Source organism: Oryzias latipes, chromosome 13, assembly GCF_002234675.1.
Source record: "Oryzias latipes chromosome 13, ASM223467v1".
NCBI lineage: Eukaryota > Metazoa > Chordata > Actinopteri > Beloniformes > Adrianichthyidae > Oryzias > Oryzias latipes.
In genome coordinates, this window is record NC_019871.2 from 14,202,407 (window position 1) to 14,225,330 (window position 22,924).

A 22,924-nucleotide genomic window follows, 5' to 3' on the forward strand; every position below is an offset into this window, starting at 1 on the left:
AAGGTTTCATGGAATAAAGTTAAGTCAAGGATAAAAATAAACGCTCCTTATATTTAGACTTTTTTGCCTTTATGAATACCACAGCTATTGCAGAGATAAACTACAGTGTATAAGAAATAATCTGATTACCCCAAAAGAGCTCATTATTGGTGGGTTTATGTAACAAACTCACTTTAGGCATTTTAGGAACTGCAGCAGACCAAGGAGAGACAAACGTAGACAGTAGAGCTTAAATCTGAGAATGGAGCAGCTAGGATGGATGGATTAGAAACATTTACATTTCACCCATTTATCCCAAGCTGTCATTTAAAGAAGTAACCAGCCCATTTCCATTAAATCCTTGGATTTGGTCAGAACTGACATCTTAAGTAAAAAGGTAAAAGTAAGAAGGTTATCCAAAATTTTTACTCTGCAAGTTCCAATTTGTTCCATGGTGCTCAGGTTATTTCCCAGTCAAAGCAACGTGGCAAAGTCGTGAAAAAAGATAAATATAAAGAAGCAAGAACTTTTTTAGATTGTTGATAGTTTATTGGAAAAGTGTGGGTTTAGCTTTTGGGATTGCAATATTCCATAAAGACATCGATCTGTTCAATAAAGATTCATATACACAAACATCTTTATGACTAAAATAATTATGCATTAGTAAAATGAAAAATTGACATAACTGAATAAAACCTACAAGGCCATTGAAATTTCAACATTTAATCTTGTGTGACTGTCATTTGAAATTGTGCTGATGTGGTTCACTGAGTAATGTTCCGCTCTTTTCCAGTCACTCTATTTCTGGCGTTGCCAACCTCACCCCTCTGGCTGATGCTGGGTCACTCTGTGCTCATGCTTCTGTCTGCCTTTCCTTCAAACCTCCTCATCCTCACGATTTATTTCTGCAGAGCTCATTCCTTCAATCACTGTTTTATCGGTCTGCAGAATTAGAAGACACAAGATTTCATTTTTGTCAGTTTCCTACCAGAAATGACTAACACTTCCTATTCCTTATACTTGTGAGTAAATAGCAATAGCTTTGGTGTTCAAATTGTCTTGTTTTCATTGTCTTTTTCTGTAGTTTGTTTCTATGTTCTGATATTTTCTTAAATATTTAGAAGATTTATTATGCAGAAGCTGCAGCCCTCGTGTCCTGTGGGCGTATGAATGTATGTGAGTGCTTGCACACGCTTGAGTGAGTGATAATAATATCCCTTGTCAGCCTCCTGAAGATTATTCCGAACAGGAGAAATCCTCTGTCATATGCCCCCATCTGATTCTGTGAGTCTCAAATCAGTTTTCTTTCATATAGACGGAAGTAGGTTGAGGTAAAAGCGTGTTTTTTTGACTGAATTTGACTGTAATTTAGAATTATGCATTGCAGATGTGGCACTAAATCCTTTTTTCTTTTGATTCTAGGAAAAACTGAGAATAATTCAAGTGGAAGTGGAAGAGGGTCATCCCTGATCCTGACATGTCCATAATGCTACAGCAGTATTTATTGCAACCTGCCAGTTAAAGGCGATGTCTTGGGGCACTGGAGGCCACAACACCACAAGCAGAGTGTGCATGGGGCCTCTCTGCCACCAATTTCTGGCAACCCTACTGTCATGTGAAACCAACGCAACACTGCACTGCCTTTAGCTAACCTGGGGCAAAATGAACAGCTACAGAGACAGAGGGGTAACTTGCACCTCCTCTGACCTTCTGGGTAGAGGAGGAGCAGCTGCCCAGCACACTCCATTTCGTAACACCCCTAATGGACACCCAGCTCCTGACCCCACGGACCCAATGATCCAGCCACGCATTTCAGTGCCCAAAATGGGTGTTCGTGCCCGGATTGCAGAATGGCCGCCGCGTCGTGCACAGTCTCGGGAGTCGCTGCTTGAAAACGGGCAAACTGGTGGCAACTACTACGATGACTGTTCCACTTCATCATCAGTCGTGTCATCTGATGTCAGGCTGGTGCGAGGAGGAGTCGCCAGAATGCCCCAAAGGCGGTCCAAGGATGTGGAGTTGAGAGGAGGGGGATGTGGTGGTGAAAGAGGTTCACCTTTCAACCTCAGAATGTTTCCACCTTTGAGACAGCGCTCCAACAGTGAAGTGACGCTCAGTGAACAAGACGAAAACGAGGTATGCCCTAAAATCATGTAGTAGTTTGTTAATAATGCTGGTTAATAATTAATTATTTTTACAACTGCAGTTTAGCTGTCCCACTAAGAAATTCCTCAACTGTTTTGCCGGTTTTCCCTTTGACTCTATATTTTATGGTCACACTAAAAGTCACACTAATATGTAAGGGTTAATTGCTGACAAAGTGTGCATTATCAGAAATGAACGCGCAACGCTGAAGCCTGAACCGTCCAACACAAAGCAAAGGATAGTCGCCTCCCCAGAGTCCGTTAATTTCTGATCAGGTACACTTCCAACGTCATTAAGCTGCTTATACCATGGTGACTTACAAAAGAAATAAATATTCAATCAGTTTTTAGTACTTTATTCTTGTTATTTTTTACGGTTTGGATCGCTTTTTTTCATAAAAAGCGGAATATTTTTCACGTGATGCTGCGCTGTGACAACGCGCCCCTCAGCCGGCGCGGACCTTGAGTGCAGCAGCAAAGGGAAGCAATAAATATGATGATTGTCACGATGTGTTAAATAAAGCATCAGTTCAGAGAGAATGTTCATCTCTTACCGCTTGTTTTTGTCCAGAGGATGAAGCAAAAGGTTGTTTTAGTAGAAGCCAGCGCAGTGATTTAAGATATGTGACCAGAGCTACTTTTTTAGGCGTGTGGTCATCACTGTGGTATATCACTTTTTAATCCACATCCAGCAGCCAATCAGAATAGAGTATTTACACGGACCATGGCATAAGTTTAAGATAAAGAACCCAAGAGGGTTGAGATGGAACACATACAACAGATTTTTAAAACAATTTTATTGGACTTTTTTTTGCATTGTTACACATAAAACAAATATTTTCTCAATATATTTTTTGTTAGACACAAAAAGAGAATTTTCTCCTTTCCTCCTCCAAGGTGGAGTGTCGTGGAGTTGGTGGGTTGGTGAACCGGTTCAGAGAGTATGGCAGCACCTCTTCCATTGACATCCAGGGCATTCCTGACCAGAGCTTCTTTGACATGCTCAACCAGTTCCAACAGGAGAGGCCTGACCAGCGCAGCTCTGCTCCTGTACCCCTCGGAGAGCTATTGCGAGCCTCTGAATCACCACCTGGCGTACCTGTTCCCTCTCCTCCCTCACCTGGTCCTGTAGACGATCGAGGGACTGGAAGAAAGGATGGTACTGAGAGAGTGAGGAAGAAAAGTGGAGGGACCGAATCATCGTTGGGCACCTCCTCTCTGTTCCGGAAACTTCGGAGCTCTAGCAGAGGGGAGCTGGATGGAGGCAAAGGAGAGTCTAATGAGGACAGAGGAGGCAGGGTTTCAACAGAGACCTCATACAAGCCATGGGTTTGTCCAAAGAGTTTTGTCCACTTTGATTCTCAGAGCATCTTATTTGACCTCCATGAGGCAGCAGCTCAGCGCGGCTTTGCCACCCAGAGGAGGAACACAGCTACGGGGGCATCAGCTGCTTCTACGTCTGTTCCCAAATCCTCCACTGCTTGTGTGAACGATCCCATTTATTCCAGCATTGAAGATCTGACCCTAAGCCACGATCAGGACTCTACTACACCCTCACTGGCCATGGAACCTTTAAATGGACCTGGAGCTGCTCACAGCTCCAGCCCATTGCTCCTCTCTTGCCCTCACTTCCTGAATGAGATTGGGGGCCAAAAAGAACGAAATATCAGCTTTCTTGGCTCATTAGCAGATCGAGAAGTAGATGGGGAGAGGGAGAGTGGGAGGGGGTGTTTAAGAAAGAGTAATGCCAGTGTGTCAGTGCTGGAGGTACCACGTGAACAGCAGATGACAAGAATGGAGAAACTCCAGCTGTACAGCATAGAGCACGTCGACTTGGGTGCCCTGTACTACAGAGACTACTTCCATGGAAAAGGTACTCGAGTTTTCAATCTGATGTGTAGAAATGAACAGAAAAAAAATAAGATACCTTAAAGCCATAAATTACTATGCAATACTGTGTCAGTATCTATAGCTTCATACTTTAATTTAACAGTCAAAGGCTAAAAGAAAATGCGTAAAACATATACGTAAAAGATGTTACTGGCTGTACAAATGCCAACATATGGAGGAGGACATGAATGAATCGTTTGGAGTTCACTATCTATGTTAGTATTTTAAGATCTATTAGATGTGCACAGTCAATCTTTAATTATGAGAGTATAGAGCGGTATAGCGGCAAATAATAAACAAATACACAAAGATGCATATAATAAAGAAGCTGGCATACTTGGCATAAGCTGCATTTCAGACGTAGACAGGCGTAGACAGACGTAGACAGGCAAAATCTGTAAACATATTTCCTTTTTTTTTTTCTTTCTTTTTTCTTCCTCTGGTTTTTCCTTCTATGTGTTGTCAATTTGAATTACTGTTTCCATTTATAAGCAGCCAGAGCTTCTTTAGTGTCATCTCCCAAATCCTAAGCCATAGCTTTTAATATCCAACCAGACCTGAGCAGAGCAAGCCAAACTGGCAGCCCTCCAAAAGGTTTTATGACGCGCGAGGCTGCTACTGGACAAACACATCTGCAACCACAGCTTTTGCCGCTCGCTTTTAGGGATGGCAGTAACCTCAAACTTCAGAGAACTGGGGTGTAATGTGCGTCTCGTCCCTGCCTGTCCGCACACGTGTATGTCAAGATCACCTCTTCAGACGCATTTGATGAAACGTACCCTTCAGCATGCATCATCTGGTTTCAGCCTAATTAGCCACAGATGTTAATAGGACTACATGTGTGTGAGCAAGCACGTGTCTGTGTGAAACACATGCCTGCAGCAAAAGAGATAAAAGCTGCCATTTCAAATTCATGTCCACCCACTGATTCCAACGTAACCGTCCCCCATAAACTCTACTCTTGACTTCATACGTGTGTTTGCTAAAGGCTTAATCAAAAACTTTCATTTGTGCTATGAGCCTGACCAAACATCATCAGTAGAGTCTTCTGAAGAATATGTCACTCTGATTTACTTCACTTTGAGAGGACCCTTTCCTTTTAACCCGCTTCCTCAAGTAGAATCTTGCAAACCTGGGTTTAAACTCTTTTCCCTGGTGTTGCTTAAGTAGAATAGCTGTAAAAGAGGAAATTCATGTCACTTGTGAAGCATGTTTGTTCGGTTTGTTTAATAGATGACCATGTGTCAGAACTGCTAATACCTCCCATTTCATTCATTCAAAATGAAGAATATTTTTTTAATTTTATATATGGCCACTTTGTGCTTGACCTGCATGCCGTTAGGTTTCTTTAGTCCTGCAAATCAACCTCCTTATGTAGCTCTGAACATTTTCTGTCTCACTTTAGCTAAACTGGTTTTACAATTCAAAGAGTATTGATTTCCGGATCGTACGCCAATCTTTTGGCTCTTTCCTGGGCTGCACAAACACACCCTATACTTCCATTTTACTACCAACATATAAAAGTACCTGGCGTCAGGCCCGTGCTTCTTTGTCAAACTGAAGGTTAAAGAACCTACTTTGCTTTTAACTACTGTTGTAAACAGGCTGTGCAAAACAACGTTAAACTTAGTTTAACTTTTTTTTTTTCTATTCAGATGTCTTAGCTTTTTCATTTTTGGTCATTTGCCATGATATATCTGTCTCAAAATGTCAAATTAATTCTTTTTTTTTGGGTTAAATTTCAAACTACGTTTTTGTACAAAAATGATACCAGCATTTTATTTGTTTCCTGATTATTTGTTAATCTTTTTAAATCATTTACTTTTGTGAAAACTTAAAAAAAACACCCCCCTATTACACTAAAAACTCAAGTACTATGCTAGTGTCAGTCATGAGCACTAAAAAGAGTTTTTTTTTTATTGTTTAAGTATCAAACCGTGTAATTTAAGCAGTTTCTGGGGATTTTAAATTCTTCATTTTTCATTAATAAACACTCCTTGCACACTGTTTAACGATGAAAGCTTTTAAATAAAGACACCACCAACCTATCTGAAAATAACCAGCTATAGACACAGTAAACGCACATGCTCAGACATCAACAAAGTGATTGTTTCCTCCAGCACTCAAACTGTAACCTTGACTTAACTGTCCTTCATCAGAACACTCAAACTACTTTGGGACAGACGATAAGCTGGGCCCTGTGGCTGTGAGCATCCGGAGGGAGAAGTTAGAAGACACCAAAGACCTGAAAGACCAGTACCAGTACCGGCTCATCGTCAGGACTAGTGAGGTATGCAGGTTTGGCTGTTTGTGTCCGTTCATGCCGGGGATTTCCTGTTGTCAATACACCCATGAGTCAGTCGAAGCAAACGCTCAACTCTATTACTCACCTGCTTTTGGTTTAACCTGCCTTACCCGTGACACCTTTGACTCCCCATGTCCTAAACACCTACCACCCCCACCCTTCAGCTTACCCCCTCTTTGTCATACCACTAGAAATTCCCCTTGCCCAGTCTCGGCACATAAAAGCCAAACCAAACAGTGGCTGCTATGGTCCTCTGCCCCAGCATAAGCCACATTTTCACTTGCATGAATCAACGCTTGCAAAAAGTTAAATGACGCTCAGTGATGTTGGAGAAGTAACTTCTACATTCTTTGAAGTCTTTGTCGGAAGCCATAAAAAATTTTTTTTTTTGAAAATGTGCACAGAAAGATGTTCATCCCATACTTCTCCGTTTTTTGTGGGGGTTTAATCCGTCATAAACAAGAATCATTAAGTTTTATTAATTCAAAAAATATATTCTTTTAAAATCTTTTGCTTGGAATTGTTACGATAATAGTGTTTATGAGAAATGCTTGGATTTTTTCTCATCTATCCTGTTTTATTAGAGGACTCTGAAAAGCTAAAATGCTCGTCCTTTCATTGTACTGGTGCGCTCTCAGCTTGGGTGTCGTCTTCTGTGTGTATGTTGGTGGTGTTAGCTGGATTACATGGTTGCCTGGCCTCATCACTTTAGATCTGGAGCAACAATGGAGCCTCTTTACTATCTAAGCACACAGGAATAAGTTAGCAGACCCAGCCAGCACATCCAAGCCCCACTGTTTCCACACAGGAAAAAAAAAAAAGAAAAGATGGATTGCAGAAATTTTTTCTCTCCTACATAAGCATTGGCACTTCTCAGATATCCTTCCCTTTATTTCATTTTGTGTGCAGCAATGCTGACACGGCAAGGTGGAGAGATGACTTCCTTCTCCCCTCCTTCTCTGGCATAACTTTACACTCTAAACATTTCCAATTCCCCTCTGTCACTCCTGCTGAGAATTTCACTCAGTCCGCTTTAGCCGTGCAGAAGCAAAAGCTCCCTAATTTCACGAGCATCAGATCGGTTTTATTTGTCAGACCCAAACCTCTGAGGTTCAGCTGCCTTCTGTGTCCCCCACCCCCACCCCCACCACCAGTTCGGTTGTCTACCATGCATTTTTAATGAACCCAACTGTGAGTTATTGAAAAGGAGCAGCCCATCTTTTCTGACACTACCCAAATGACATGTAGTCTCACTGTTCAGTGAGTCTGTGTCTCTAAGCAGCAGGCAGCACATAAGACCTAACAAAATATTAATTCTATTAGCAAACAAAGAGAAAACCTCTCGACCTGTCCCAATGAGGCACTAGACTATTCTTTGTTTCGGGGAAGTTTAAAGATTTGGGCATGAAAACCTGTTAGTAGATGATAACATTGGAGACAAGATGAGACTGTTCAAAGTCAGTGAAAATCATTAGGACATTGTATGCAGTTGTGCAAACATTTGTCTTTTTAGAGCAGGGCCTATAATATCCAGAGTAATGTACAGAGAAAGTTCTATTTATGCTAATAATCACTTAATAATAAGCACTTAAGCCAAACAAACATCAAGCATTAAATTTGTAATCACAGTGTTTGCTCCAAAATTAACAAGTACCACCAAAACTAAACATAGGTGGTATATAGTGGCACCTCATAGTTACCAGAATCAGTTGGTGTGTTTGCTGTTCTACACGTTTTAAAACTCTTGTAAAAGGGTCCACAACATCATTTAAATAAAGTTTTTGATTGTCTAAGCATGTGTCTGTTTCTCATTTTGATCTGATCCCATGTCTAGCTCGTAACCCTGCGAGGCATCATTTTAGAGGATTCTGTGGCGACGACAGGGAAGCATGGCACAGTGAGAGGTCTGCCCCTCAAGGAGGTCCTGGAACAGGTGGTCCCCGAGCTCAGTGTGTCCTGCTTGAGACTGGCACTGAGCACAGCCAAAGTCACCGATCAGCTGCTTAAACTGGATGAACAAGGGGTAAGTTTCCCTTATCTCTTCATCTGCATACTGTTTTGTCTTAAAGCACAGACAGATACAATCTTTAGACCAGAAAAGAACCTGTCTAGTTGTTGTTTTTTTGTTGTTTTTTTAAATAATCCATCCAAAAACAAGGGGAAAGTAAAGCTAATGACCGATAAACTAGTATCCTCACATGGTCCATAAAATGTGCCTTAAAACTGCAACATCGGATTCAAAGTAAGGCCAAAGTACGAAATTGGGCCGTGAAAAGTACGTAAAGCAGGGTGTGGTACTTCTGTGTACCCGTAGAAACTTTGTTTGGCCTTCTTATCTCAGTTTCTGTTTAATAGAGGGTAAAGTGTAAGACAGGTGTATGTAAGTGTTTTTTACAGCATCAAAACTGCTTTATGCACAACCATCCGCTCCAGGTGGATGCGGTACTAAATGCTCACATGTAGCCTTTTTATAGAAGCAAGCTGCAGTTTTTCAGCTGTTTGTTCTTGCTGTTTGCTTCACAGTTGAGTCAGAAGCACAAGGTGGGTGTTCTGCTGTGCCGTGCTGACCAGAGCACAGAGGAGGAGATGTACAACAATGAGGAGGCGACGCAGGCCTTCTCCGCTTTCCTCGAGCTGCTCGGGGAGCAGGTGCTCCTCAAAGGATTCGACAAATATGCCGCACAGCTCGACACAAAGAGTGAGAGCTCTTTTGTTCTTACTGTAACACGTGTGTTTCTTAATCATTATTTCCAGTAAACACAAAAGTACCCTGGTATGGAGGCACGTGAAAGTTTTTTTCTTCTTCACATTTTCCTTCACAATCTGTATAATTATATCCTGCTCTGCAAAATGAAATTAATAAATCAACTCCACAACTAATCTTGAGGATAAAACATTTATTTTATGAACCTCTTTTCTCCAGCGGACTCAACAGGCACCCACTCCCTCTACACTACCTACCAGGGCTACGAGATCATGTTCCACATTTCCACCATGCTTCCGTACATGCCCAGCAACCCCCAGCAGGTGAGCGCTGATGAACACCCCCAGCCCTTCACCGCGCTCGATCAGCAGAAATGTGTTCAGTTAAACTGTTGCCATAAAATAAGCTCCATCTGCATTGTTATCTCAGCCATTTGCACCAGATGATATATCAGTGAGGAAGTTACGATTTATGTCACCTCCTCTATTTAAAGCTGCATTTCCTTTTTTTTCTCTGCAGCTTTTTGTATTTTATAGTCTCCATATTCACTGTTTTTGTGGCTTTCTCCATCTTCCTTTGCTGTTTCTCTTTAATCCAATCATAATTGGGTGGGGTTCAGTAGTACCGTAAGTAGTTATTAGTAAATATTTCTTCTTTCCTTAACTTTTATTTTCAAAGAACACTGCCATCTTGATCTTTTTGTTTTTATTTGTAAAGTTGGCTTTGTGTAAATGCAGTGCATGTATAATGAAGCTTGGTTCAGGAGTTGTTTGCTGAAGTCTTTGTGTGAGAGGCTCACACGAGTACACATGTGCTCTGACAGGCCTTGATGATGATCCGGATCAGTCTGCACATCAGCAGAAAGGAAAGCCGAATAAATCAGATGATAGCAAACGTTATATTTTTATTTTTCATTAAAGCATATATCTTCAAGATCTCCTTGAAACCAAAGCTCTCCTAGATAGTTATGCAATTTTATTAAAGAACGTTTAACAAGTTTAAAAAATGCGATTCTTTCGTTCTAAATATTGAATGTTTTGAAAATAAATCCTGGTAGTTTAAAACACTTTAAACAGAAAGTGAATTTGCATAAATTGCACAACAACACCATCCAGAGGATTAGAGACTTTAGTTTTGTTGTTGCTTTGTTAATCCTCTAGATGGCAGCATTTAACAGTTAAAATAAATTGGAGGACTGTACACTAATGGATCTCCTTGTTTGGGTTTCTGCCTTCAGAAGAGTGAAAAAGGGCATCTCATTATTTATGATTAAATATAGCCAAATATTTTTTAAGATTGCCGTTGTGTTACACTATAAAATATGTGGTCGGAAGTACGTATTTAGAGCTGCACTCTAGTGATTGAAGTGAAGAGATGCAAATACCTGCTCAGAAAAGTTTGTGGTCTGTGGTGAATATCCAACTTTTTATGGATTTTCTCTTTAAAGTTGCATTACTGTCTGTTTACTCATTTTCCAATTCTGCTTTTCTCTTCTCTCTTTTTGTCAGCTCCTGAGAAAAAGGCACATAGGAAACGACATTGTTACCATCATCTTTCAAGAGCCAGGAGCGCAGCCTTTCACCCCTCAGAATATTCGGTCACAATTCCAGCACGTCTTTGTTATTGTTCGTGTACACAACCCCTGCTCTGACAACACCTATTACAGGTAAATACTTACAGCCCTTCTTTTTTAATACAACGTGATGATTTCACTCCACTGGTTATCTTTTCCTCAGTGTTGCTGTAACACGTATGAAGGATGTGCCTCTGTTTGGGCCTCCTATCCCGCTCGAAGTCACCTTCCGCGACCCAGAGATGTTCCGCAACTTCCTCTTAGCCAAAGTCATCAATGCAGAAAATGCAGTGCACAAGTCCGAGAAGTTCCACACCATGGCAACACGGACTCGCCAGGAATACCTACGCGACCTGGCTGAGAACTACATCAGCAGCACTCCCCTGGACACAGCGGGCAAACTGAACAGCCTGATCTCCCTCGCGTCCAAGAAGCGAGAGCGCTCAAAAGCAAGAGAAGGAGCCGAGCTGGGCGCCAGAGGAGCGGTCGCCTGGAGAGTCCAGTCCCAGGATTTTCGAGGAGGAGCAAAAGAGCTCCCATGTGCCTTGGGTATATCAAGCGAGTTTGTCATCCTCGTGGACTGCGCCACCAAAGAAGTCGTGTTTAACTGTTTCTGTTCGGACGTGATCGGCTGGACTCCGGAGCGTCTTGCTCTCAAAATCTTTTTCGGTAGAGGAGATCACATTGCACTGCGGGTACCTGAGGGCTGTGCGCTGGACATCAGGGAAATGGTCCAGCGACTGAAGGTGAGAGGCGCGAGCTTGCTCAAGTTCTACGGTTACTGTCAATGTTCCCTTCTTTGGATGATTACCTCAGAGTCAGCTTTTCTTTCTTTATGAGGCGTTCGGCACCAAAAGGTAGCATGGAGATGCATTCTGGTGAACTTTAACCCCACTTAAGGGGATTTTGCTTTGTAAATGTTACAGCTGTTTTATCTAATATTTCAAATTCACTTTGAAGCCTTTCCGTTTAGGGGAAATTTGGTTTGATAAATGTTTGATGAAGAAATCAAGTTATCATCATAATGAAAATGTTTGAATTTACGGTGAAAAAAAAGCTAAAAAAATAGAAGTTTAAAAATGAAAGGAGTCAGTTCAGACACGCTGTAACTCTAATCACTTCTCTGCCAGTTGTTGACGATTGGATGTGAAACGGTGGATATGACACTGAGGAGAAATGGGCTCGGACAGCTGGGCTTCCATGTACGCATGGATGGCACAGTGGCTGAGGTACTATCACACAAGCAGATTCCTCTATAAAGATTTGAGGCCATGCAAAATGCTGGAAATACATTTTTCATGTATGATTTGCTTTTTGTTAATAAATATTTTTCCTTATGCAGGTGGAGGAGTATGGCTTTGCTTGGCAAGCGGGACTGAGGCAGGGCAGCCGATTAGTGGAGATCTGCAAGGTGGCTGCCGTGACGCTGAGTCACGAGCAGATGATCGACCTGCTGAGGACGTCGGTTACCGTCAAAGTGGTCATCATTCCTCCTTTTGAAGACAGCAAGCCGCGCCGGTATGGGAACACTCCTCTTTTTAAAGAGGTTAAGCTAATCACTAAGTATTTGTTTGCAGCTGTCATGAATGCAGGTGTTGAGTGGAAGTGGGCAGCAGAAGGTGACGAGAAGAGTTTGAATGAGGACAGGATGCTCTCCACTCAAATAGTGCAAAAGCCGCTTTTCGGCTATTTGCCAGAATGCACTTCTGAAAGGCTGTTCACGTGGGAGTGTGTGAAAAGAGGAAACGCACAGCAAACAGCTATGCATTGTTTCAAACTGGAGAAAGGAGACATCAACAACAAAGGATGAACGTATTAGTTTAATTCAATGGAACTAAATCTGCTGTTCTTTGTCTCGCTGGCGCTCTTCGACTCATGTCTGCTGCTCTTCGCCCGGCTGTCGTCCTTTTCCTTCCTCTCATCCGCACATGAGGCCTTGAGGGAGACGGAATGAAAAGGCTTTATGAAACCTTGATGTGGTATTACACAACAGTTACCGTGGTGAATAAAATTACCATTGCGTGTGTGTTCCTGACTTGGTACCAGAGCCCTTAAAGATAGTGATTATGGTGGGCTGCGTGACCGCACGGTTGTTGGATTTCTTCAGCGTTGGAAGCCGTTTAATTACGTCAAGTTAAACCTCTTTAATACCCTCAAAAACACAAAAAACACACACTACTGCTGGCTGGCTGGCTTGAAGCATCTGATAATTAGAGTCTTCACTCGTCCCTGTGCCGCTCTGACTCGTTAGCTGTTTTGCGCCAGTCGAGCAGATTGCATGAGATTAAAGCCTGGGATCTGCCTGGTGGAAAAGAAAGGGGAAAAAAAGATCCAAGAAAAGATGAAAAAAATAAATAAAGGTGTGGGAGCGATTAATTAAAAATACATGCCCTGTGCAAATACAAAGAACAGACAGGAAAGAGGGTGCGTTAGAGCCGTAGAGGGAGGCAGGGAGGAGTGTGCTGAAAGGCAGCGGAGCTCCCTGTGAGGAGGACGTGTCTCAACACAGCTGAGGAGTGGGTGGAGAAAGGAGGAGAAGGAGGCGAAAGTTGGAAGTGTTTGTCTTTGCTGTTCTGTCTGGGCTGCGAACGCGCGCGACGGATGGATCCAAACGGGGATGGGTGCGGGTCTGACCATGCGCGGGCTCTGGTGGCCTCCGGTTGGGTCATCGCAAACGTTACAATGGAAACTGCACTGCTTTTCAGATGTGGGCCGCGCTCTTTCTAAGGTTTGTGTTTACTCCCTGCTTCTGCACGTGCTCATGCCTGCTGCCATGCACTCCTGGTTTGTGTTCATGCTGATTGTTGATATTTTTTCCATCATTTACTATATGTTCTGACAGCATTAGGCATTCGTGTTCAATCCTTGAAAATCTGCTGTAAAAAAATTTTTCTTAAGCAATGCCTGCTCATTTCTATTTGCAGCTTTGTTCTGTTTGCATTCTCTTAGGAGGTGTAGACCTTTACTCATTCATTATTTTGACAATTATTTTCCAAATCTAAAAATATAGATATAACAAATGTTTTGTCTTGGGTATACATTGAAAATGAGCCTGACTATTTCCAAAAAAACATGCTGACGTCAGCAGATTTTCTCTGGAGAACCACAGAGGCCAAACCACTGATTGGTCCTTTTCATTAAACACAGGTAGACATGTTGGTGGCTAAAAGCTAATAAACCCTCAGTACTTGAAGTGGATTTTGAAAATAATTACCATATTCCTTAGTAAAAAAAGAATTTCTTAAATTGGTTGTTTTTATAGAATAAGCAGTTGATGTATAAATCTAAAATCTGTTTAAAAACATGAAAAATAATCAAGAGATCCGTTACACTCCTCATTTTTCCAACTCCTTTTGGAGTTCCTTTCATCCCATTCCGCCTCCGAATTTCTCCCTCCATCAGCACTCTGGTTTCCTTTTTTTCTTTCCTTTTGTCTCATCTTAATCCACGCTGTCTGCATATTTGATGCCTCCTTTAATAGGCACGTGAATGTAATGATGAGGAGATGTGGGCCGTTCATCATGCTGGAGGATGAAATTATTCTGAGAAACATGGAGTGGGACCAACCAATCCTGGCTTGAGCTGCGCATGCTCTCAAGAATTAGGACTTACATTTAAATGAAGGGGTTGACGCGTTTGTGAGTTTAAGATGAGATGACTGGGGTCCTGTGGACTAGAACCACACAAAGTATCTGTGGTGTAAACAAAGACGCTTGAAGAGATTAAGTGGTCTTTTTTTTTTACAAGAATCCACATGCACAACAACATGACCTCAGTCTCTCTCTGTGGGTAAGACAGAGTGTTGATGTGCCAATAATCAGTTCCCTTTTCCCCCCTGAGGGCCTTAGGGGAGCTCATTAGTGAGTCCATGTCTGCCGTGCATTCAAGCATCCACGGAGCACAAATTTATTTGGGCTTTTTCTTTTCAAACAGACCGAGCTACAGTTGTATTTCCTGGTTGTTTAGGTGTGAAACTCCTGCTTGACGTTCTGCTGTGCAGCTTTGTCGTGAACGGCTTTCGCTCTTCCGTGTCTTCAGGGGCTGCACAGAGGAGCACGAGATGAAGACCATGGAGCAGAAGCCTGAGCCCGAGCCTCTGCCGGCAGGGTACCGGCCCTCCCCACGCCAAACGTGGCGATGGGATAGCTCGCCGGTCCCCCCAGGGCTCCACAGCACTCCCAACCCACAGCGGTGGGCCCACGTGGGGCCCCCACCACCTCCTTTGCAGCGGCCACCCAAGGCCCTGCTGCCGGTTCCCTACAGAGAGCCTCAACACCTCCCCTCTAAAAGGTACTCCCCGCTTAAGTACGACCTCAGGGGAAACTTCAATACGGTTTTCTCGTAAAACAACAAACCTTAGATTGTGGTGTTCCCTCGTTTATCACAGGTGTTACGTTAAATATAACTCATGAGAAGTAAAAATCCATAAAGTAGAAGATGTAAAACACCTGGCTACACATTTTATGCACCTTTCTCTCATGTTTAAACTGTTAAAGTTCAAACCTTTGCAAAAGTCCAGGATGATTGAATGAAAACAAAGATCTGCTCGCCGTCGAGGAGTTATGCAGATTTGGAGAGCCGCGTGTATCTGTACAGGAGACATGGCACGGGGGGCGTTGATTGACAAGGTCTCCAGCCAATCAGGACACAAAACAGGCTGCAGTTAAAAAAAATTATATTAATAAATAATAGTATGTAAAATCGGACTGAAAAAAACGAGCAAGACTACTTAAGGTGAACGTTGTTATTAGGGAAAATGGTACAAGACTTAGAGAAAAGAGAGAAGGATTCATAAGAGCCCCACATTAATCAGAACCTAATGCTCAGATATCATCTTACAAAACACAAAAACCAAGGATCACAATTCAGGTCTGCTAGTGCTTACATGTTCATCAAAAAGTTTTTATTGTATAAGACTAATTTATATATTCCTGCATGTAAATATGTGTGTTTTATCTTATGTTATTCTATTACCGTATTTTCCGGACTATAAGTCGCCCTTTTTTTCATAGTTTGGCAAGGGGTGCGACTTATATTCCGCAGCGACTTATATTAGAAATAAATTGAAATAAATACATTGTTAACCCTCCTGTTATGTTCATTTGTGAGGAACACACAATTTGATGTATGAGGTATGTTAAGTGTTAAGAGTATGTTAAGTGACTCAGAGAATCAGCAAACCTTTTTACAGTAACATAATATTCTATTTTCCAATGATTTCATAGATTCAGAAATGCAATAAAAATGACAACTTTTTCTACAAATACAGGATGAAAACAGAGTATTAGTTGGCCAATGATGCTTCATGAAAGGAATAAATAAATAAGTATGAGAAAGAATTACTGTGAAATTATGAGACAAACAGTCTGCTATGATTGTGTCATATCTGTTTGTGCAAGTTATTATATCCTGGTCTCAGATTTTGTCAAATAAATTTTCCCGTCAAAATGCGACTTATAGTCCAGTGCGACTTATCTGTGTTTTTTTCTACTTTATAATGCATTTTTGGGCTGGTGCGACTTATACTCCGCAGCGACTTATAGTCCGGAAACTACGGTACTCGTTCCCCTAAAAAGAGAATTTAATTTGAATAAGAAATGATCCCGCTCTAAAAACAGACAAAAAGAGAAGCGTTGTTCCTTATAGTTTTTAAAGCAGGACATTTCTTGTGCTCATTCTCTTCCGTACACTGCAGACCCGTGAGCTACCCAGAGAACCACTACATCCTGTCCCCTGCTGGCGCCGACAGAATGCTGCCCTACAGAAACCCCTCAGCCAGTTTCTCCTCTCCCCCGTCAGGCCTGGTTGGCTTCTCTGCTCTTGGGCCTCCTGGAATCACACCGGGCCCATTTGTGCGCTACAAACCTTCACCCGACAGGTGTGGACGGAGCCATGACCATTCCTGTCCATTACTTCTAGCTATAGTCATCTGCCGTCAGATTGTGTTGGTATGAAGGCTGGATAATGTTGTGGATCAGAGACTGCAGTCAGAAGTGTATGAACATGCTGTCCCCCTCAAAGCAAGGCTCTGTTGTGTGGGTGGCTCTTCAGCTAAGTGCGGAGGCTGATAACATCTCACCCAACCAGAGAAACGTGTTTTATTCAACCGCAGCCAGGATGCAAAGCAGGAACCTTAAATCTCCTCCTGATATTTAATTAAAGCTCGTCTTTGTTTATTTATCAGACTTTAGAGTGTTATTCTCCTGTTTGCACCATGCTCCTCACATTTTAGTATTTTTTTATAGGTAAAAGATTTATTTTACTTGTGTTTTTCTCCCTGTGTTTACTGTAGATTTGGAGCAATACATCGCCCCCTGCTGTCTTTTGAACCTCACCTCACTGTGGACATAATTTCTAGTGGAGAGTCTTCCTCAGGCTTCACCAGTCAGGACAGCACAATAGAGCGCAACAAAATAGGTAAATTTCCACGTACATGGAGATTTCAATAAGTTGATGCACTCTTTAGAATATCTATAGTTAATGAGTCACTCAGCTGTGTGTTAAGTACTTACCAGTGTGCTTCAGCTTCCTCCTTTGTATTTTGTCTTTCTATCCTGCAACCTTGTCCTAAAACCCCAAAGTATATTAGTGGAAAAAGACAGAAAAATGATTGCTTTCCCTCATAAACGTAGTTCTTTGCTGCAAGAGTTGACTACCAATACTGTATGTTTGAAAGACATAAACTAGAAGATCACAGGAAGTAACTTCTATGAGTTCTACTGCTTCTCTCTGGTCTGAACTTTTGTGTTCAGTAAACACAGTAAACATTCACCACATCTGCAACAATTCATGTTAACAACAATTTGATTCATATCAGAATTTGTTGTTACTGATATGAGTCATAGTTGATATTGATTCAATTTGAACGATCCGATTCACTGATGTCAAATCGATCCAGGACATCTTTAGCCAAATATTCAATCAGTCTGACTCGGAGATAAATACCTGGTACTGAACAGTGCAGCTGAAGTTTTCCACATTCCTTTTATTACTTGTAAGATAGTCAAGTGTAAATTAAATATTTGTGCAAACAAACAAACAAAAATTAATGGCAAATCCATTCATATTTTAGTTTCATAAAGTTCAGCCCACTGTTGTTTTTTCACATCAATTTAACCCAAACAGAACCTTATTAGAACATTCTACCACACTGCATGGTCACGTCTTTGCAAAATTCAAATTATTTCCACACATTGGACTGGAATGATGGTGTGCTCATTTTTTGCTGCCATCACATGTTATTATTGTGATGCACTTGGTCTGATGGTACCTCCTAATATTGATATAATCGATTTATTTGATTTTTAAAATGGTTTTATGATGGGATAGGTCAATTTAATTAACAACTTGCCTCAGACAGATCGATCCGGTTTGATCGGAGGAATATAAATCCATTCATCGGATGAGTCGATTAATTGTTACACCCCTAGACAGAATGCATCTTTGAAAGAGGAAGACGATGGTTCATTAGTCAGACTGCCCCGATTGGCGTCCAGTAAGTACAGCAGGAATGGCTGAATGTGATTTAAAGTCGTGCTGTGTGGGGGGAGGTCAGTAATTCAAACGTGCTATAAGAATTTAATCCTCTTTGTCAAGCATGAACGTTCGGTGTAATTTGATTTAATCCCATGCGTGCGTGTTTTCGGACTAGAACCCCTCTGGCATGTCCCAATATCATCGTCTCGAGGACCAGGTGGTGGAGGGGGGCAGAGGAGACTCGCCCGACAGGATGTCCCGGGGAAAGACTCTCCAAACAGACACTTGAAGGTCAGACTTGTCATCAGCCTGCCTCATTTGTTCATCTGTTGCCTCCTGGCTGCGTGGCTGAGTCTGTGCGTCGTCCTCTTGCGCTTTGCAGGGGGAGACTCAGTACTCCAGCCACTCCAGCAGCAACACTCTGTCCAGCAACGCCTCCAGCAGCCACAGCGACGAGCGCTGGTTCGAAGGAGGAGCTGCTGGAGACAGAGGAAGCGGAGGTTGCCTTGTCGACCCGACGGATCCTGACCCGAACTCTCTCAACAAGGGGGGCTCAAATGACAGCGGCATCGACGCGTCCTTGCACTACAAAAACACTCACCAGGGGAATATGTCCAGCAGCCACTTGCACAAGGCCCTGCTCGGCCCTGCCACCTACAACAGCACGCACGAGCTTACTGTGGGGAGAAGCAACGGGGGAGAAGAAGCAAAGAGACGGGAACCCTCACCTATCTTACCCGCTTCAGCCAATCCGAACAAAGGCTACCGAACGAAGACATTCCCACCCCCAGGCTCCAGCGCCGAAAAAATGGAAGCCTTCAAACCCAGGTAAGAGGTTGAAAGTTCAAGCTAACTTTATCTTAATGAGTGAAATTAAATCCCAAAGTTGATGGTGCTTCTGGACATTTTATTTGTTGTTTTAATTTTTTTTTTCTTGAGGGGGATGTTGCATTTTTAAACGCTACTAACCTACCAGGTTAACCTACAAGTAGCAGCTTGAGCTTGTCAGAGGTCTTTAAGGGGAAGCAGAACTTTGTATCCTCTTCAGATCACTTTGATGTTCCATGAAAAAAAAAGGCTTTTAAAGGCTTCGTAAAGGATATTACCCAAATCCTTGTGAAACATTAGATAGTCATTAAACTAGTGCTTGCAGTCAGACACGCTACTCCAACCCCCACATCATAAATGTCTGCAGGCTTCCCACACACCAGCATGAACAGGCTTGAACCAATCTGTGTGGGATTAAAACAATCTGTGTTTAAACCCCAAATGTCATCAACTCTGCAGCTGCACTTTGAACCAAAGAAAATCTATACATGTCCGACACAGGGACGGACCTGATGCTGCTTTGGTTAAAAAAAAGGATCATTTTGTTGAGTTTTGAGATGTACCAGTTTGTTGCTGATTCACTTCCAGCGATGGTGGTGGAAGAAGAAGTCAGTAGTTTGTTTGTTGCTGATGTCTGTGTTTCTCCCCTCACCTGCTTGTTCTTGTAGGGCCTACACACCACAGGGTTACAAGACCCCGACGACGGAGAAGGCTCGACCTGTCCGGGCCTCCACGACAACACCCACCTCTGCTCAAATGAACTCCACCTCTTTATCCAGCTCTGCTCCCAAGTCCTCATCTGGAAGGAGCAGAGCTGGCCGGCAGACGGAGGACACCAGCTCTGACAACAGCAGGAAGTGAGACGCACACTGAGAAGCAGAGATCCGCTATGGATGTGCTGAGTGTGATCACATTTATAGTGATTACTTTCAATTTAGGATAAATGTCAATAAAAAGTCTAAAATTTTCCATGTGACCTGACAGAAAACCTTTTCTCTTTTTTTTCTTTTTTTTTTGTCTTTCCAGGCAGATTGACACAAATTCAAAAAATGTTTTTGGACAGCCGCGGCTCAGAGCATCACTGAGGGATCTGCGCTCTCCTCGAAGGACCTACAAAAGTACCATAGAGGACGACTTAAAGAGACTGATCATCATGGACAACCCAGGAGAAACACCAGCGCGAGACCCAGTGAGGAGCACTTCAACCTTCAGCCTTCCGATGGATGAAACACAGCTCTGACTAGTATGACTTTTCCTCCCTGTAGTCTCCCCGCCGCACCTTGCAGCGCACGTTTTCAGACGAGTCACTATGCAGCGGGCGCAGGGATGCCAGCTTTGCCTGCTCTGAAGACCAGACCAGCCCCACCGACGTGCTGTTCACCTGCACGCTCCCCACTCGCAAACACGGCCTCTCATCCCACCACTTCCAGGGCAAAAAGAGTGAGTCACCACTGCACCTCCTTGTATGAGGTTTGTTCAAATGCTGAAGCATCTCTCTTTCTCTCAGTGCCTCTCTCAGCATCAGAGTTGTCCCTGACAGAAATGAGGGATAAAGTCCCCTCCTTGAGGAGGCTCGATCCCGGGTTAATGCCCCTCCCTGACACTGCTTGTGGACTCGAGTGGTCCAGCCTAGTCAGCGCTGCTAAAGCCTATGAAGGTGAGCTCAGAAGAAGCTTCAGATGTGAGCTTTTTGTGGAAATTTAAATATAACGTGTTCCTTTTTTTTGTATCTGTAACACTACACTCCTGGGAAAGAAACTAAGGTTCATCTCCAGCTCAGTTTCCCAACTTCTTTTCTGGGTATCTGCAGTCCCTGGAGTTACCTGCTTAAAAAGCAAAACCCACAGGAGAAAAACACTTGATCTGTGCCCAACCTGCTCATACCTGAGCACGCTCTTTGTGTCTTTTACCCAGAGGACGTCCAATAAACTGACTCTTTCATGCAACCTTTAAAACACGTGAATCTGCTTTCCTGCAGCACAAAGAGCCATTTCACTCTTTTCGCTGGTTGAGCCACAAGTTGTGAGTCCAGAGACGAGGCCGGTCGTCAGCCCAGTCCAGTTTCAGACTCCTCAGACGCCGCGGACCACCCCAACCTTCAGCAGGTCAACCTCCCACACAGTTTAAAGCCCAAACGAGCTGCAGAGAGAGATCTTCCCTCTGTTGTCACTGCTGCCACCTTGTGGTGGAGTATTGAAGTTCCAGGACCTCTTAAAGATCATAAGCACAAGCTTCCTGCTCCACTCCATTCCAATGCATCCACTTTCAAACAAATAGATCCATGTACATTTTCATTTTCCCCATCTGAGCTGGCATCTGGCTCTAAACTATACAGCTGGATAGCTCCAATATTCCTTATTACGCTGCTAAACTGAGGGATGATGGGATATCAGCAGAGGCTTACTTCCACTGCATCTGCCGCCCACAACTCAGAGGCAAATTTCTGATAAACTATTGCCTTTCTTAAAAAACAAATCAGGTTTTTTGATTTTGAATAAAATTCAATACATAGAAATGTAGTTGGAGTGGGACTTTAATAACTTTCCTCACTTGTAAACCACTTGTAGGCATTGTCTGAATTCCCTCCCTTCTCCCTAACCTCTAAAGGACTAGGACTATATAGTGCCCTGGATTTTAATGTAATTTGGAGACGTGCTCACTGCTCTTTTTTTCTTTTTTTTACAGTAATAATGATGTCACTCATTTGCAGAAGTAACTGATGATAAAAACTTTGATGGTTTATAAAAATAACTTTTTTCTTTCATATGAAAAATTGTTCAAACCAATCTAGTGAGCATCAATGCATGCAGGTTTTCGCAGAGACTTCTGGGAAATTTCCAAGACACTGGATTTTGAAAATGTAGAGTCAGACACCCCTACAAAATAGCAAGCGCCCTTTATAATGCACTAAGTAGTGAGGGAATTAGGACATAACCTTATTAATAGATTCTAAAAATGAAATACCTCGACGGTGAAATAGTGAAATTTAGAGTAGTTGGTTATTTAATGAAGTTAAATGAACATGTACCTCTTGTGTTTGCAGCGATGAAGGATCCAACAACTTGTCAGGACGTTTAAACCAGCTGGAAGTGATGCTGAAACAGCTGAACAATGACCTGGAGAAGGTGAACATGTGTTTTTTTATACTTTAAAATACTGAAGAAAAATGTGTTAGGCAAAGTATTAAACATTAGTACGGTTTCTCCTTGCCTCATTTTATCTGCTCCTTTCTCACCAGGAGAAGCAGGATAAAGTCGTCCTGCTTGCAGAGATGGCCAACCTGAGGGAAAACAACCAGCGCTTACAAGAGGAGAGCCAGTCAGCCAGCGAGCAGCTGCGCAAGTTCAACGTGCTTTTTACCAACATCAGCAGGACAGGAAGTGATCAGGAAACTTCCTGTGTAACGCCCGAGAGCCACGCACAGAGGGAGTGAGGGTTCATGCTGCCAGATTCAGGCGGTAGAGGGGAGACCCAGTGGGACAGAAATATGCTTTTTAGTTCCCATGATTACTTGCACTCACAGGGCCAGCAGAGAACACATTGATGTCATGTCTTTTTTGCTTCCAGTGGACTGCCTTAAACCAGAGACGGGGAATTTATTTTTCTTGTTAATGCAGCACCAGAACATCTCAGCAGAGATTTCTTCTACTTAATTAACTGAAGAAGTCTCCTGTACTTGTAATCTAGAAAAATAAGTCTGCTACTATGCGAGAGGAGTAAACAAGAGGAGACCCTGACTGTTTAAAAGAAAAACTACATCACCTGGAGAGGCCTAATACTGTTCCTGCAGCAAATCAGCCAAAAAAAAAGAAGAGGAAAAAACCTCTCTACAGACTTCATCTCCCAGAATGCACTACAAGAAACTTAAAAAAAAAAAGGCTCTGCAGACATGGGGCTGTAGAGCGAAGCTTGTGTGGTAAAATTCTGTATTAGTGTTTTTATACTAAAATGAGCTGAAGAGGTGGGACATGCAAAGCTCTGCAGAAATATGGCATTTCATCATGGTTGGTGTGAGTGGCTGCAGT

The 22,924-nt window shown here is 42.6% G+C and overlaps 1 protein-coding gene across 3 annotated transcripts in view; it reads left to right on the forward strand.

Moving 5' to 3' along the window:
* sipa1l3 (signal induced proliferation associated 1 like 3) overlaps nt 1-22,924 on the forward strand; it is a 53,768-nt gene that overhangs the window by 28,911 nt on the left and 1,933 nt on the right. For 2 of the 3 annotated variants that reach the window (XM_011482533.3, XM_023961583.1), the window contains 22 exons: nt 1,402-2,115; nt 3,021-3,996; nt 6,173-6,303; nt 8,153-8,341; nt 8,842-9,016; nt 9,242-9,345; nt 10,531-10,688; nt 10,759-11,341; nt 11,726-11,824; nt 11,938-12,113; nt 14,634-14,885; nt 16,291-16,473; nt 16,888-17,012; nt 18,247-18,362; nt 18,454-18,899; nt 19,568-19,756; nt 19,926-20,088; nt 20,165-20,339; nt 20,407-20,556; nt 20,878-21,004; nt 21,943-22,024; nt 22,138-22,924. The exon at nt 22,138-22,924 is cut by the window's right edge and continues 1,933 nt beyond it. In XM_011482533.3, coding sequence (XP_011480835.1) covers nt 1,642-2,115; nt 3,021-3,996; nt 6,173-6,303; nt 8,153-8,341; nt 8,842-9,016; nt 9,242-9,345; nt 10,531-10,688; nt 10,759-11,341; nt 11,726-11,824; nt 11,938-12,113; nt 14,634-14,885; nt 16,291-16,473; nt 16,888-17,012; nt 18,247-18,362; nt 18,454-18,899; nt 19,568-19,756; nt 19,926-20,088; nt 20,165-20,339; nt 20,407-20,556; nt 20,878-21,004; nt 21,943-22,024; nt 22,138-22,332 — 5,268 coding nt within the window. In that variant the 5' untranslated portion in view covers nt 1,402-1,641 and the 3' untranslated portion in view covers nt 22,333-22,924. The remainder of the gene's footprint in view (nt 1-1,401; nt 2,116-3,020; nt 3,997-6,172; nt 6,304-8,152; nt 8,342-8,841; nt 9,017-9,241; nt 9,346-10,530; nt 10,689-10,758; nt 11,342-11,725; nt 11,825-11,937; nt 12,114-14,633; nt 14,886-16,290; nt 16,474-16,887; nt 17,013-18,246; nt 18,363-18,453; nt 18,900-19,567; nt 19,757-19,925; nt 20,089-20,164; nt 20,340-20,406; nt 20,557-20,877; nt 21,005-21,942; nt 22,025-22,137) is intronic. The other variant, XM_023961585.1, reaches the window with a different exon arrangement.